Source organism: Eurytemora carolleeae, unplaced genomic scaffold, assembly GCF_000591075.1.
Source record: "Eurytemora carolleeae unplaced genomic scaffold, Eaff_2.0 scaffold737, whole genome shotgun sequence".
NCBI classification, from domain to species: Eukaryota; Metazoa; Arthropoda; class Copepoda; order Calanoida; family Temoridae; genus Eurytemora; species Eurytemora carolleeae.
The window spans coordinates 1-17,519 of NW_019396677.1; the positions used below are offsets into that span (position 1 = coordinate 1).

A 17,519-nucleotide genomic window follows, 5' to 3' on the forward strand; every position below is an offset into this window, starting at 1 on the left:
AAAGAGAACATGTTTACAATTAATTCAGAAGATGGGCGCGAAGCGCCCTCTAAGGCTAGAAAGAAGGGCGCGAAGCGCCTTGAATTTCTAGTATACATATATTGCATTTCGCTTCTGAATACTTACAGAAAACGCATGCTTTACATTTTTTTTACAGACACAAAGCATAAAATATTTTTACAGAGTATTATGGTGTTGGTGTTTTTGCAAAAATATGTTTATTAATATTTGTTTACCCAGTTAATTATCCCTAGATCTCTATTTATATCATAATAATAATGACTTTCCCCAACTAATTTACTGATAATATCCGTTGCCTGGCCGGGGCCGGAGGGGGGGGGNCCCCCCCCCCCCCTGGAGGGACCCTAGGGATCCCCTGTTAACCCTTGACTTTGGTAAAATTATAAATTATGATGCGTCTTTCAAAGATTTGACTATTTTTTCAAAAAAAAATGACGACAGTTTACAAAATATAGAAATGGAAAAACAAAACAAAAATCATGTGTAGAAATAAAACCTATTATTTTCTCTCTTTCAATAAAAATTGTATTTGTTTTCATAATGATTAAAAGCCTAAACAAATTTTGGAAACTTTATACAAAGAAATACAAAATTTACATTTATTTAGTTAAAATTATTTACAATGAAAGTTAAGGGAATTTTACTTTACAAAGGGTTCCTAAGACTAATTTTTCCTAAAACATCCAGAACTAAGCTATACGGGTGGTTTTTACATAATTTAGTATCTGTTGGAGAAATCAAAGGTCGGTAATGTTGGTCAAGGGGACCGTTCACTTGTAATTAGAGGGTAATGTAAACTGCCTATTCGCTGTTGATTGGTATTAGTCTTACTTTTCAAAGACAACTGTGGCCGGATATAAAGCCGTTTTTTCGTTCAGAACCCGAGAGCAAAGGTTTGGTACCTTTGTCAGAAATAGTATATTAGAAGTTTTTCAGCAACAGCAGACAAAATAAGCGAACGGTCCCTTTAAACGGCGGTTAAAAAGTTTCCAATAATATCTTTTTTTCTACATTTTCCATTTTCATTATGTCGTTATTCCTTCTTGACACCTCCTCCTCACATTACCCTAACATTTATTCATTAACATAACATGTTCCCTTCCTTATAATAACCAGGCATGTAACGACTTGTTTGCTTTATATCAGATTAGTTAGTGATATTATATATATGTATAATGTATATAAGCTACAGCTGCCCAAACGGCGTGATCAAATTGGCTGACATTTTTTGATTAACAAAGCTACTAAAAATATCGGATTTATTTTCAAATATGCATTTTTTCTCAAAAGTACTTAATAGATTTCACTGGCAAATAATGTAATATTTGCATTTTCTAAAGATAAATATGATAAATTTTTGATACTTTAAACATAATAAATGATAAACAATTTTAAATATAAAAAATGATGTCCCATATTACACATAAGGCAGTTGCTTATATAATTGTATTTCTTTTTAAACCGAAAAAACGCGAAATATGATGTAATATTATGTTTAGAGAATATACTTGAAAAACCTGTTCAAAAATTTGATCCAGTCTCAGAATTAGACAAAAACAGTTATACATTATCAAAATGTTAAGTAGGCTAGAAATACATTCAAATGTTTATAAGCAAAATGCTAAAGAAGCAAAATGTTATACAGGCAAACTGTTTTACAGGCAAAATGTTATTCAGGTGAATGTGTACTAGGCGAATGTGTACTAGGCGAATGAGTACAAGGCGAATCTTCTACTCCATATTGGATTGTTAGAAAGACAATTGTTTGTTTGGTTATTATGGTGGACTAAGGCATACAGAAATGCTGGATATTCAGATAGAATTGTGTAAGAGAACATCTAAGGAGTAAGGGAATCTGTTGACACATTTAAAATTCGGTGATGGTGATGGACCAAACCTCTGTAGAGTAAAAAAGTAGATGTTAGTTCCACATTTATAGAAAATATATTTCGGTCTGGGTTGACCCTCGTCAGTTCTTGAGATTGTTTCTTCACAAAGATTAAAAACAAACTGTTGACATATTCAAGGTCCCAGCAATGAAGTGATAAACGATCCAGTAGGTTTCTGGTCCCTAGAACCGACGATAGTCGCAGTGCTGATATTGTTGACCAATACATTGGAACTACTAAAGAGAAGCTCGGAAAATTTACTGGTCGTCTTCTTTGGACCGGGAGACAGCTGACAGCCACTCGTGAACCATAGATGGACGGGCAAACTGGAAAGGGAGGGAAATAAAGAATCTGCATGGACCCCCAGATGAGCAAGAAGAATTATAACAAAGATTTAAACATTTGAAAATATTAACTGTGCCTCGTACTATTTCATTTTACAAAAAATATTAAAAAAATAAACGACTTATAAAAATAAAATGTTTTTTTTCAGTGAAAATCCTAGACATGTAATTTGAAAATACACGGGATATTAATTCTCTCAAAATGGAATAAATATGTCTTTATTAAATCTTATTATTACTATTTTCCACACTATTTCCTAATTTCTCAAATCTAATCATATTAACTTTATTAATTTATTTATCAACCTAATCTGTTATTTACAATCTGTATTGTCCAAATCAAGTAAACATATTTTATTAGATAATTCCCAACGCTTACCAACCCTGATTTATTTATAACAAGTCTTTGTTGATATTCTTCATCGTACTTATTTATCGTATTTAAAGATGAAACTTTTAGAATTTGTTTAGTCGGCCTATGTTCACTTTTTTGCGTCATTAAAAAATAGAAACTTATCCCTCTATCTTTGCAACCCAATGTCGTAGACCTTTAATGTTTCAAACTATGAATTCTGTTATATCTAAAAATCTAAGTTTGAAATATTAAAGGTTCACACCATCAGGTTTCAAAGATGTAGGGATTTTAAAAGTTTGTGGCAAAGACTCAATTCCTTTACATGAGCTGGGAACTATAATGTATTTACCAAAATATGATTATATTTTTTCCATTTCTATTGAGAGGATCAGTTGAGATGGAATTGTATTGACCCCCCACCCCCCCACACCATCCAGTGTAGAAAGGCATTTTATTAGTATATATCATTTATTAGTGTTTATCATTGATGAGATTGTTTGATTGTAATATATATAATATGTGGAGTGAATGGTATGTAGAGTCGGATTATATTGTGCCATGTCAGGCTATTACTGACACCTTAAACAATTGATTTCATCGAGAGCACATCAATAGGGGATATATAACATCCAACATGCAATATTTATTTACAAGGGGTGGATTATTAGTAAAAGCGAATTTTGACACGTCATTGATGAGGAAGAAAAAAGAACAAAACCATAGGAAAAATTATGAAAGTGTTGAAAAAGGGTTTTTGTTTGTCAAATTATTTTTAGCACAAATTGATTTTATAGAACTATTTAGTTAGCATTTTATCATATATTCTTGGAGATTTGGAGATGGAGAATTAGAATTAAAATGTTTATTTTGTTCCAAGTATATTTGAAGATTGTTTATGTTTATGAGCAGTATATGTCGGCACAACAGGTAGATATATAAACCCTTGTTAACAAACGACTATTCCCCCCCCCCTCCTCTCCCCTCCCCGGGCTATAATACAGGTATTCCCCAGGGCAGGAAAATAAACAAAACATTAAGGTTCCTGAAGAAATACATAATAAAGAAAACTTTTCGGCTTTAGCATCGGTTCAGGTAAAAAGGGACTATCAAGTTGAACATCATCGATATTGGAGCTGAGCCAACCGCCCATATGGCGTTTGTGCATACAAAATTTTCATGTTATACATCATTTTATTGGACATTTTAAGCTAAATTCAAATTCGAAACCCATTTTTAACCAAAGTAAAAATTGAATAATCTAAGGCCGTGCTCTAACTCATCCATTTATTTATTTTTTCAAATTTCGTTTTACAATTCAATTCGAATTCAGTATAAAATGTACAAGAAAATTAAGTATAATATTTTTTGAGAGGCCTATGTAGTGTTTTCTCCGACATTAAATCGTTGGAACGCAACCGTTGGGACGATTTCGAAATATTTTTTCGGTCTTATGCACAAACCCCCGGTGGGCGATTGGCTGATCTCTAAAAAAAATCATAAATCGAGGTAATCTCGTGTAGTTTAATCGACCCCCTTTTTACGCACTTTAAATAGTTAAATACAGCTGATTACAACTTTGAACAACTTGATATGAGTAACCATGAGAAGAATATCTATCTTGAAAAGAGCTATAATCCTCCAATTTCCCTCATTAATTTGCATAAGTTCGCAAGACTATTTTACCGAAAACCCGCAATTTCCAAGTAAAAAAGCAAGGATATCTCCAATCTCCACCATCTCTGCTCAGGCAAAGTTTTAAAGGGTACATTGTATATAGGAAATGTAACGCTTTACACAGAGTTTTTTAATTGAAATTACGTTGACAGTCCCTATAAAATAATCCAATTCTAGGAAAATTTTGAATTTAAACATTTTCGGATATCTATATTGTTAACAACTTATGAATAGTTTATCAATCAGAATTGATCAAGACATCTAGAAAAATTATCCAATTGAGACTTGTTTTCCGGGGGGGGGGGGGGGTCATAATATTGACAGAGAGGTCATGTGCTTACTTGACAAAAAAAGAATATATGTACCAAGGGGCCCATACAACTAAGGAATAGGAAGACGACATTTTAGCATTGTTATGTGTTTTAAGAGATCAGTTTTACCGGTAGGTTAAACATCAAGTGAAATGGGACTCTAGTGCTTTATATTCCTAGATTCCTATTCCACAGTTGTACGGGTGTCACTGCAAATAAAACGATTGAATAAGATGAGAAATGATAATCTGTTGAACATATTATTTGTCCGAGCTGTAAACTCATCCCTGAGATGTGAAGTGTGAAGCCTCCCCTCGACCTTGAATTCTATACTCTTGTTTACACTCCACACTACAGTCTATACTATTCACACAATTCAATACAACTTATACTACTGTATAATACAAGCTTTAGATCGCTGTGTTCATTCATAGATCATAATTCATATGAGTATTATTTCAAGTTCATTAATATCATATTCATCAATTACAGTTAATTTGTCAGATTTGCCGAGAGCATGCGCTGCGGGAGTAGCGTATATTCTTCTAGTTCCGTTTTTTAAAAAGAATATTGAAAACTAATTCCTGATAGAATCGTATAATTTATTAATTTTTGTTAATTGAACATGTTTTATTTTATATATTTTACATTATAAAAAATGAAAATTTAATTGATAAAATCTCAAAATTTAAAATTTTGAATTTAATGTTTTAATCATTGGATATTAAGGAATAAGGATTAATTGAATGTCAATTAAAGGGAGTGACCGGCTATGTAAGGTTGTTGAACTGAGTTTAGAATTTTTTTTTTTTACTTTTTAACTGTGCACATATACATATAATAGCTTTGTTTAATGTACAGTAAAACTATTACTCCCCACAATCTCTTATAATCTGATGCTATTATCTTTGCAATTTAATGTCCGAAAAAAATGAGATTTTTCAAACAAAAAATTTTGCTATTTAGATCAAATGGATTTAAATACTGTCAGGGAACGCAAATATAGGTGTACGTAAAGTGATTCTGTTAAAATAGAGATATAAGTCGTAAAATAATCTACCCTATAATTCTGAATAAATTGCTTTAAAATTTAAAAAGTTAAAAAATAGGTCGTAGAAATGTAAAGTTTGAGGAAAGTTTCCAAAGATCGGATTTTTGTGCGTGAATATTTGATTTGAAAATATAGATGCTGTAAAGTCTGATCTGTAAAAACCTACATTGATTCAATAGAATTCTAGAAACTAAATATTTAGATTGTTTTTAAATCCTTTCAATAACATTTAAAGAAACATTTCATAATATTTTATAAACTTTTCAAATATTCTTTTCTCTAAAATACGAAAATAATAAAAACAAAAAACTTTGCATGAACTAAAATTCAAAACATTTAAAAGCAAATGAAATTTCAAAGAACACAAAAACCAAGAATAACCTATTTTTTGAAAATCCATTATCTTTTCTGAATTATTTTCTGGCAAAGATTGTAAATTATATGTTCTCGTAGTTTTTAACCGCTACAAAGCAACATATAAGATTCATTATTTCTGATTGAAGCTTGGTAATATACTTTAATCATTCACGGCATTGCTCCATTAGAGTGTTCAACTTAAACAGTAAGGACTCAAACGATGAAAAGTGGCAAGTTACCACTAACAATTTTTTTTGTGAGGGTATGCATTTTTTCTTAATTATTTTGCTTGATACTATTCGTATCAATATCTAATTTATGATTTAATTATCAAGGCCATTTTGAATTATCATTTTTCTCAAAATCTAATGCAACCTTATGTGAAGGCCATTAATACCTAAAACTCTACTAAGTCAAAAAGTCATAGTTTCGAAAATATCAAAGCTAATACATCATCAGGTTGCAAAGATTTACAGGTTAGACGTGTTCAGTTCCTTTTTCCGAATCTTGATAAAGGAAAGACAGAGTCTATAAGGGGACACTTGACAGTCGACAGTTGACAGTACCTTTAAAGCATACCTGGATAATTATATCACAGTAGGTTGACCCCCCGACCAGCTGGACACGCGGGTTCTCCTTACACACGCTGGTAGGCTGGTCATACTGACAATAAAAATAATGGTAATAATAATAATAATCTTAATAAAAATAATAATAATAATGATAGTAATAATAAAAATGATAATAATCAAAATAACATAAAAAAATAATAATAGTAATAATAATAATAATAATACCTGTATTGCACACTGAATGTCCTGTGAAGGGCTATGCCACAAGCAGAAGAACCACTGTGTATCAGTTCTGCAGCTTAATCGAACTCTAAACAAAAGGAAATAAGTTTTGGCAGCTGAAACCAGATCTTTTAGAAATTATTTTATTTTGGCTCATTTAGGTTTGGCCAAGCATGTCTGGTATGTATTAAGACCAATAATATAACTCACATAGAATCAAATATAAGTGAAATCAATGTCGTCTTTGTTCTTCCTTTAAATTTTAAATTGTCGCTAATTGATATATAAGCCTGAAAAGTATAACAAATGCAAATATTTTAAGAAATCTTAAACTTTTTTTCTGTAATTAAGAACAGGTGAGAAATCCGTCTAACATAAAAAGAACTGAGTTTTTGCCACAAACTCAAATTTTCTATTTTTTAAATATATGTAAGCCGTTGGTGTAAACCTTTTATATTATAAAATTATATAATATAACTAGAAATTCAAGGCGCTTCGCGCCCTTCTTTCTAGCCTTAGAGGGCGCTTCGCGCCCATCTTCTAAATTAATTGTAAACATGTTCTCTTTGTGTACATCGTAAAACTAAACAAAAATAATTCGCGGATTTTTACAAAAAATTTCGCGGATTTTCAAAATTTTAAAAAATTTAATGACGATCGAATTTTGATAGAGACAAATATTTGAAATTTTGATGATTCATAAACCTTCCCTGGGCTCCCTAGATGTCCCACAAAAAAATTGGGCCCGATCGGTTCAGCCGTTTTGACGTTTATTGGATACAAACAAACAAACAGACAAACAAACAGACAGACAAACAAGCCAAATTTATATATAGATATAAAAAAATTTATAGTTTAAAATATCTAATACATTGAGCTGAAGAGAGCTTATTCAATTGAAAAAAAAGTTGAATGGTTTCCAAATAAACGACAAAAAATCGCTTTCATTCATTAAAATTGTTGATTTTAAAAATCCGATTTTTTGTTGAACAAAGCGATTTTTTTAATAGAAGCGATTTTTTGTTGAATAAAAGTGATTTTTTGTTGCTTAATTGGCAGCCATCCAATTTTTGCTTCAAAATAAGCATGTTTTTTTTGTATTTCATAAACTAGAGTGAGTTATTGGAAAAATCAGAGTTTTTGGCGAAGACTTTGTTCCTTTACTTTAATTTGACTTGTTCATTTGAAAAGATATTACCTAGTATCTGACTGTATCAGAGGAGAAGAATTGTTCCCCGCCAAAATTGTTCTAAAACAGAAAAATTTATAAATACTTATTATAATACAGGGTTACATAGAGATGACTTGTCAAATCAATAAGTTAAGCAGTTAGTTACAATATGTAAGCAGAAAACAGTTTCAACTTTATTGAAAATGATGATTTAGTTTTGGGTTCTTATAGTTGTTCAATGTTACTAAAGACCATGCATGTAGAGTTTTGTCCTGCGGTATTATTCTAAACTCTAGTTTTTTAATCCATACATCTTTGCAATCCAATGTAGTAGACCCTCAATATTTCAAATTATGAATTCTGATAGATTAACAAGACTTAGTTTAAAATACCAAAGGTTTAAACCATGTGAATGCAAAGATATAGGGATTGGAAAATTTGAGTTTGTGGCAAAAACTCAGTTCGTTTTAAAAATTTATCATTTATTGACTGATTTACCTATATAAAAATCTTATTTATTTGATATACTTAATAATTTCAATTTTGTTTAAAAACAATTTATATTTTTCGTAATATTGTAATCATTAATAGTCTACAACTTGATCAATCATTTGATTAAATATTTTATTTATTTTTATTCGTTGTTTTATTTATTATTTTACCTTTGTGATGTATATTCTTTGCTTAGCATTGTCAGCAGTATCAGGTATCTAGATAGATAAATAGATAGATAGATAGATAGGTAGATAGATGATAGGTTGATAGAAAGATAGATATATTTTAATAATATTTCATTGAAGCGGGTTTGTTATTAATATTTTCGCAGATTTCCTTATCTGGAGGAAAAAGTTATAAATTATTGATTGTTTAAAGCTTAAAAATAACTCTTAGTCTAGAATATCTATACGTACTGTACATTATGTACTGTACAAAATGTTGCACATTACGCACAATGTTTCTAGTGATACCTGGATCAAATAATGACAATTATATTACGCGAAACTAAACAATATGCCAAGGATATAAACTATGAATTTTTTAAAGTTTAAATCCTCGTTTTTTGACCTAGTTCTGTATACAACTGTTAAGATGAGTTTGAAAAAAATTGATAAAATACGGTTAGATCGGTTTGATTGAACTCAGTTGATAAGAATGTTATTAATCAAGATATGAATTATCCGGTTCTACTTAAAATCAAATTAATAAAAAACTAAATTTTAGATTTTTCTAATATCAAAATTCTCCATCACAAAATTAAATTTAAGATTAAAAGAGCAAAAAAATGAATTAATTTCATAAAACCCCCCTCCCTCATTTTATTATCAAACTTTAAAGAAAACGCGATTGGTTCAATTTCTAGCAATCATGTTTAAAGCAATTATATCTACCGCGAAATTAAATTTACTTGACGTTACAGGTCAATAAATTTGTATGAATAAGGTACATGAAAGAAAAAGAACAGAAAAGCATAAACGCTTCATTTTACAAAGGTTTCTTTTATCCATTCATTCTAAAATAAGATTTAGTAGATTTTTAGTATCAATTTTTCTTTCTTCAAAGCCAAGAGAATCGCATTATCAAACTTCGCATTAGTAAAGAACAGAAGTTTAATAATAATCTACAATTTTAGTTCACTTTTAAACTCATATACCAAAGCATTATTTATTATACTATGGATTCACGTCGTGTCTCATCTTGAGTTGAAATGATTTCTGTACTGGAAATATTTGATGTCTGTGTGACCAAAGTACATCTAGGGAAATTTGCAGGGGGCGGAAACGTCATGTGTGTGTGTCTGTACCAAAAGAGTGTGTGTAAGGTTACCGTTCCAAAGGTGTGTACTGTAGGTTTGTACAGTCTAGCTAGGAGAGTACATTTGTTTATTGTTAATTGTTTACTTAAAAATAAGTTGAATATGCATGTAATATATTATTTACATATTTAAGTCAACACTATAAAGCCAAATTTCCATGCAAAGAATATAAATTGATTAACGTTTACAATTAACTACTCGTTATTCAAGTTTAATTTTAATTGACGACATTGTTCTGCAGTTTCCTTGACTGTAGTCATGTTGTGTGTCTGTACCAGAAGAGTGTGTGTAAGGTTACCGTAATGGTCAGCAAAGCAGTGCGACTGGCTTTCTCGTGCCAGACCAGCGCCATTTCCTTTCCTTTTATTCCTATTCCCTGGCAATTTGGCATTGAATTTTAGAACAATAAAAAAGTTTTTTAGATGATTTAAAATTCAAAGCATGACTAACCTGAACATAACTCTGGAGTGTTAATAGTTCTGTCAACTATGTATTTTGAATCCACTGCTCTCTCTGTATTCTCTCTATACTCTGTGTCTCATGTACACCAGACATTATCTTTCTTTAACAAGATATGTATTTGTAATATTATGTCTGTTATTTATAAATAATTCTTGAACGGTTCAAATGCGACAATGTTTTTAATCTTTTATCTAAAGAATCGTTGATTTATATGATATGTGGAACTTTAATTGAAGGGTCATCTTAAATCACGATAAAAATCCCTTTAACTTTTCTAAAATGTGTATTATACATCAAAAATTATAGTGTGCAGTGTACACACACACTGTATATGTACCATTGTACAGAGAAAACTGTTAGGCCCATCTACCATTCATGTGCTGTACTATATACATAGATTGTAAAATAAAGTTTGTTTCATTGTCTGAATTACAAGTTTCCAATTTCTAGAGAGGAAAAATAGAACTTTTCATTGTTTTCAAATATAGGGAGTAAGGAGGGTGGGGTCTACATAATCCTCGGGAAAATGATTCAATCTTAATTTTGGTTAGTCTTAAAAATAAGTCTTTCAATGATTTTTTTTATTTTTTGTGGGATATTGAAATTGGTAGATTTATTGTAGAATTTTTACTGTCCCCGTGTACAGTATACAATGTAAATGTAATGTACAATAAAAATGTCAAGTGTTTGTACACTTTTTTCCACTCCAAAGAATTAGTTCCAAAAGTTTTAAAATCTAAACCCAAACTTCACGTACAAGGTAACAAGGGTTTCTTTCAAGATTAACTTGATTTACTCTATCTTTCGTTTGTTTTTAGAAATCACTACTTTCTTTTGTCAACAAAGAATTTCTAGAATACGTTTTTATGATGCAAATTATGTAAAGTGAATTTTATATAAAAACAAAAATACTAAGAAAATTCTTTTCTTTCAAAATTTCAAGGAGCTGAGATCTTTTTAAAGAAAATAAAAATACATTGTAATAAGTATATATATAAATTTCTGTCTAACTTGCTTTATTACTTTTCTAAAGGAATGCAACTCTAGCATTTCATGATAGAACATTCATTCTACACTTAGACCTTTGGGATACACTAGCTGTAAAACTGGATCCATAATTAGAATAAAGATTGGATTCATAGACAAACTGTAGACTGGATTCATATAAAAACAGTCCAGGTTGACCAAAAATGGCGAATGGTTTCATGAAAAAACAGTGAATTACATTCATAGCCAAGCTAAGGGATACATCCATAAATAAACTGAAAACTGGATTCATAAATAAACTTAAAACTGGATCCATAAATAAACTGAGGATTGGATCCATAAATAAACTGAGAACTGGATCCATAATGAACTGAGGACTGGATCCATAAAAAAACTGAGGACTGGATCCATAAATAAACTGTGGACAGGATCCATTATTAAACTGTGAACTGTATCCATAAATAAACTGAGGACTGGATCCATAAATAAACTGAGGATTGGATCCATAAATACACTGAGAACTAGATCCATAAATAAACTGAGGATTGGATCCATAAATAAACTGAGAACTGGATTCATAAATAAACTGAAGACTGGATCCATAAATAAACTGAAGACTGGATTCATAAATAAACTGAAGTCTGGATCCATAAATAAATTGAAGACTGGCTCCATAAATAAACTAAGAACTGGATCCATAAATAAAAAATTGAAGATTTGATCCATATTTTAATCGAAAACTGATCCCGGTCATAACTAACCTTAAATCTAGATTTATTCAGAAACTGCAGACTTTCGTGGGAAAGGATTGCATTTATGATGAAACTTTAAAATTACTAAATCTATTGAAGTAATTAATCCATTATCCCAAAGGAAGTGGTAAGTGCAGGGCTGGGCACATTCTGACTTTTTTTTCAAGCCGTTCGTTAACGGTTAGTTTTCTAGCTAAAAACGGAAACGTTCGTTTCATTAACGGTATTTTCCGTTGTTTTCAAAAACTATCGTTCGTTAACGATTTCAATATTATTAATGGCATTAAAGGAAGATAATTTAGAAATGATTAACGGTTCAAGCCGTTAACGAGCCGTTAACGATTATTTCATGTAAAAATAGCTGGGGAAAAATAAAGACAACATTAAATAACATCAAAATGCATAACATTTTTATAGAACTCAACAAATAATCATGAGAAAAAAAACAGAAAACTGAGTTTAAAAACATCGAAATACATAAAAATTTCATGCAATTTTAAGCAGAAAACAGAATGAAAGTCTCCGTTATTTTAAAACACGTCCATTTCTTTTTTAAAAACGGCTATTTCTGTTAGTTAACAATTTAAAACGATTATCCGTTTGTTAATTTCACATGTCCGTTCCGTAAACGGAACTTTCCGAGGCAAGTGTCTGCGCCGGATTACAATCCTGCGAATTCGTTTCTCTTAGTACAGCAATTTTTGATACATAAGCTTCATCTAAAATTGTCAGGCATATTCCCTTTTGAACTTTAAAACGCGCCTGGTACGAGTGAGCGCAAAATGAATCGAGAGCTCGTGAAGGAGCGGTGGACGAGCAGAGCGCGGCACCAAGTCTTCATCGGAGCCTGTAAGGCCTTTAAGCCTTCACTTCCATATCATTCGGCGTAGTATTAGTAACCCTAAAATGTTTATTATATTTCAGATAAAAATGAGAATGAGAACTGTTCGATTGGAGAGCTCTCATACGGAATTGTACAAATTCTAAAAGGTTGAATTCGTATAATTCTTACAAGTGTTGACTGTTAAATATCCCAGGTTTAGAATAATCAGAAAAAAGGAAAAGCTAGGTTTTGACTAATGCCGGGTTCAGACAGATTAAGAGAGAGAATAGAGGTTAATACATCTATTGGAGCGAGGCTCAAGAGGCTGACGAGTGCAGACAGATTAATGTAACCACGTGAATGCAAAGTATAGGAGGAGGGGGTTCCTAGAACAACGAAAAAAATGGTAGACAGGGATTGCTTGAAGAGGGAAGGGTAGGGGGGAGGGGGCGTCATTTACGTTGTCAGAAAGTTGGGAAATAGAGGGAGGGGTATTTTACAGGAAAAGTTGGGAACTGGGGAGGGAGGAAGGGGGGGGGGTCTATTTTACATGAAGGTTAAGAAAGAGGTTGAAGGGGTTCTAATTGTTGATTCACAGGTGAAGGTTGGCAAAGAAAAGGGTAATTTTTTTTAAAAACTTTTGCGAATTCCTGAATTCGCAAAAGTGCAAGTTCTTCATCTTCTCTTTGCTTCTTCTTAGTAAAATCTATCTTAATAAAAATCCCGGTTTCAGAGAAAACAAAGTTTCTGAACACTTTGAATGATTTAATGTTGAAAAAGTAACAACAACCCAAAGCTAGGAAAAAATTAAAAAACAATCCGAGTTCAGAGTTTAAATCTGTGTCATCTTGTTAAATGCCAAGTCTATCCTCCGTCTAGATTTTCGTCTTTTTCGTGATCAATTTTAAGTTTCAAATCTATTATTCATTTTCAATGAACAATATTAGATCAATGAACTCAAACATTAACTTTTAACCATATTGTAGAAGAAGCACTTACTAAAAACATCTTAAAGTCAATTTATTTTATTTATCAACACAATAAAGAAAAAATCTGAATGATTCTTGCTGTTGTATATTTTTTTTTACAATTGTTTAAAAAATACTAGCAGTAGCACTTAATAATTTAATTCTTTAACTCAATAGAGAAAAAAATGACTAAAATGACTCTGAAAACTACAAAGTTAAATGGTTTTGAATCCTGATAAACCTAAATGTAGATACCAGAAGCACTTATTTTAATTGGTTAATGGCAAAATAAAAAATGGTGTCGACCATGCTTGTGTCACATAATACAGAAGCAGATTCAATTTCATCAATGAAAATGTAAATAGTTTAAGAAAAGTAAATACGCTTTGTTTTATATATTTTTGATGAGAGATCAAAAGGTGTATTTTGATAAAAACAAAATATTTTTTTTTTGATAAATTAAAAAAATAAAACTGTCTTAAAAATATCCCTAAACTCTCCCCCCCCCCCCCACCTTCCTGGAGATCGTCTGAGACAGAATATTTGAAAGGTAAAATACATGAATATGTTTCTTTTTCTATTTTATGTTTCTGTAATTCTGCACCGTCATCATTTATTTACAACTGAAGTCTACATATTAAATTTACTCGGCAAATTAAAAATTTTAGAAATATAATTTTAAAATAATAATTGTCTAAAAAATTCCAAGCTGCAATTCTCGGATAGAAAATCGAAGATACTCCTTTAGAGATAAACGTCGATTCAATTGCGTTGAGTTGAGACTTCCATTACTGAAACACTGTCTAGTGTCTATTGTCTATGCAAAAACAAAAAACTTTTGATAATTAAAGCATTATTAACCAAACTTGGTAATTGTATCTTTATTTTATATCAAAATAATAGTTTGGTTCATTATTATGTTCTTAACAAGCAAAACAGTTTTCTATCGAAAACTAAATTAACAGGTTGATTCTGTTAATTTAGCTGATTGCAATCGACATTATTTTTAATAACAAATTTTTTTGTTATTATCTCCAAAATATACTTAATTGACTTTCTCTGATATAATTTTAATTATTTAATTAATATTAAGATTTTCTTAAACTACAATTTAAATTTGTTAAAATTTTTTCAATGATTTGAATTATTTAATTTGTTTACTGTTTCGTTCAGCTATCTATATTTTGTGCATTTACAATATACATATACTGTACTATAGCAGCCTGAATGTCAGTCCGGTACTTCAAATAAACCTGAGGTTTTAGAAAGATGAGCTTCCATTATAATGATTAATTAGAAACCTGATCAGTACAAATATAGAAAAATGGCTGAATTTGGCGCCAATTTTTTTTCTTCAAGATTTTTTAAATGTGTGTTAACTGTTAAATGCATCTAGATGCTCAGTCAGTCTTGAAGTGAGTATGTTTTCATTGAAATGAAGTTACCAACTATCAAATATCAGGTGCAAACCCCGGCGAATAAATTTTTCACATTCTGCCATTCTGCTTAAAGCTTCGTAAACGCAAAATGGAAAAATATTTGTGATATTACTGTCATTGATTTTATTCTAGCACTTAATTCCATTAACAGACATTAAGTAATCGTCTTTGAATTGGCTTCATTAAACTTTTTATCATATCTTCTGGAACTTTTTAATTTTTAAACGTTTTTTTATTTAACTTCCAAGTATTATGCAACTCCGCAATACTAGTTACTTTTCTTTTTTAAACAAAACAACACAAAAGTCACCGTGCGACAGTTCTTCTCCTTTCAAATACAAAATACAGTTGTTATCTAAGTTCAATCCAACACCTTAAAGTGCATGTTAATTACAGTACAGTACATGAATCACTTGAAGTTTTTGCGCTGTATTTTGATGTGATTTATGTTGCTTCTCTCACTACAGCTAGTGTAAGACTGCCTCCAAAGTCCTCACCTTGTATCTATCTATCTCGTTACCTATCTATCTATATATCTAGATCTAACTAAACATCATCCTCCGTAGGAGAGGAGAATGCAATTTCTTGGTTTAGTCTCAAGGAGGTTGCAACAAATGAATTGATGAATGTTGTTGAGAGTTTATTCTTAAACTATTTTTACGGTATTAGTATCATCAATGCAATTTATTGGCAAAAATGGAATATCAGTCCTCTGGAATTTTTTTTTATCAACTAGCATTAAGATCATATCTGGACAATTATGTACCTCAACACTCAACATAATGTGTTTATGAAAAAAAAAATGAAATAAGTTTTAAAATATTTCCAATCTGACAAGTAAAGAAACAAGAAGGAATTATAAAAAACATGAAATATACTTTTTTATTTTCTGTCCTTTCTTATACGGTATTTTTCCTTTTTGTCCTTTCCGTCTTTTTGTATATTGTGCAATTTTTTTGTCTTGTGCTTCTATTTTTTCCCTGTTTTTTGTCCTTTTTTCACTTTTTGGGTCTATTTTTTGTTATTTTCTTATATCTTTCTTATTTCTGCAGTTTGTCTGTACTTGAATAAAAATCAAAATAAACGTGAAATACTATTTGTCAATTAAAGACTAGGACAACTATAAGTATACAGCTAACTAAGATTGACAGAATTAATCTTCCTCTTGCAAAATCTATTGAAAACAATTTACGCAGATTTATAAATAAGAAACTGTGTTTTAAAGTATCATGATAGAATGCCGTGAGCCGTGACGATCTTAAAAAGTAGGTTAAGAAAGAAGTTACATTTTTTTGTGTGTAACCTTGTATTAAAAAAAATAACATGGAGTATAACACCTAACCCTATCCCTAGCCTTCATCTAACATTTATCCTCCATCAAACACTTATCCTTCATTTAAAATGTAACCTCGGCCTAACCTCCATCTAAAATTTAACCTCCATTTAACATTTATCCTATATTACGCTTTTAACCTCCTCCTAAACTTCATCTAACCTTTATCCTCCATTAAACATTTAACCCCCATTAAACATTTAACCTCCATTAAACATTTAACCTCCATTAAACATTTAACCTCCATTAAACATTCAACCTCCATTAAACATTTGACCTCCATTAAACGTTTAAACTCCATTAAACATTTAGCCTCCATTAAACATCTAACCTCCATTTCACATTTAACCTCATCTTACCTCCATCTAACATTTAGCCACCATCTAACATTTAGCCTTCATCTAACATTTAGCATCCATCTAACATTTAGCCTCCATCTAACATTTAGCCTCCATCTAACATTTAGCCTCCATCTAACATTTAGCCTCCATCTAACATTTAGCCACCATCAAACATTTAGCCTCCATCTAACATTTAGCCTCCATCTAACATTTAGCCACCATCAAACATTTAGCCTCCATCTAACATTTAGCCTCCATCAAACATTTAGCATCCATCTAACATTTAGCATCCATCTAACATTAGCTTCCATCTAACATTTAGCCTCCATCTAACATTTAGCCTCCATCTAACATTTAGCCTCCATCTAACATTTAACCTCCATCTAACATTTAGCATCCATCTAACATTTAGCCTCCATCTAACATTTAACCTCCATCTAACATTTAGCATCCATCTAACATTTAGCATCCATCTAACATTTAGCATCCATCTAACATTTAGCCTCCATCTACAACATAACCTTCATTAAACATCTATCCTCTATTCACCAGATTTTGTTCACTTTATCAGCAGCTTCCATACTTTTATGTATGAGACTGGTGCAGTGTTGCAAGGAAAAAATGCATTTCCAGT

At 30.9% G+C, this 17,519-nt stretch overlaps 1 protein-coding gene across 1 annotated transcript; it reads right to left on the reverse strand.

The window, feature by feature from the left end:
* Nucleotides 1-6,515: 6,515 nt before the first annotated feature.
* Nucleotides 6,516-11,054, reverse strand: LOC111707264 (uncharacterized). Its single transcript, XM_023480333.1, has 5 exons — nt 10,231-11,054; nt 8,630-8,677; nt 7,995-8,045; nt 6,800-6,884; nt 6,516-6,665 (listed from the first exon to the last, which is right to left on the reverse strand). Exons 1-5 carry the CDS (start codon nt 10,236-10,238, stop codon nt 6,531-6,533), a joined length of 327 nt encoding a protein of 108 aa, XP_023336101.1. The 5' UTR covers nt 10,239-11,054; the 3' UTR covers nt 6,516-6,530.
* Between the last annotated feature and the right edge of the window lie 6,465 nt (nt 11,055-17,519).

Bases quoted from the DNA above. Each gene is read 5' to 3' on its own strand.
- LOC111707264 (XM_023480333.1), bottom strand. The intron at 8,046-8,629 runs GTAAAATAATAA...TTTCTGTTTTAG, and splicing joins AAAGAATATACATCACAAAG to AACAATTTTGGCGGGGAACA. The intron at 6,885-7,994 runs GTAATATCTTTT...CCTTTTGTTTAG, and splicing joins CTGATACAGTCAGATACTAG to AGTTCGATTAAGCTGCAGAA.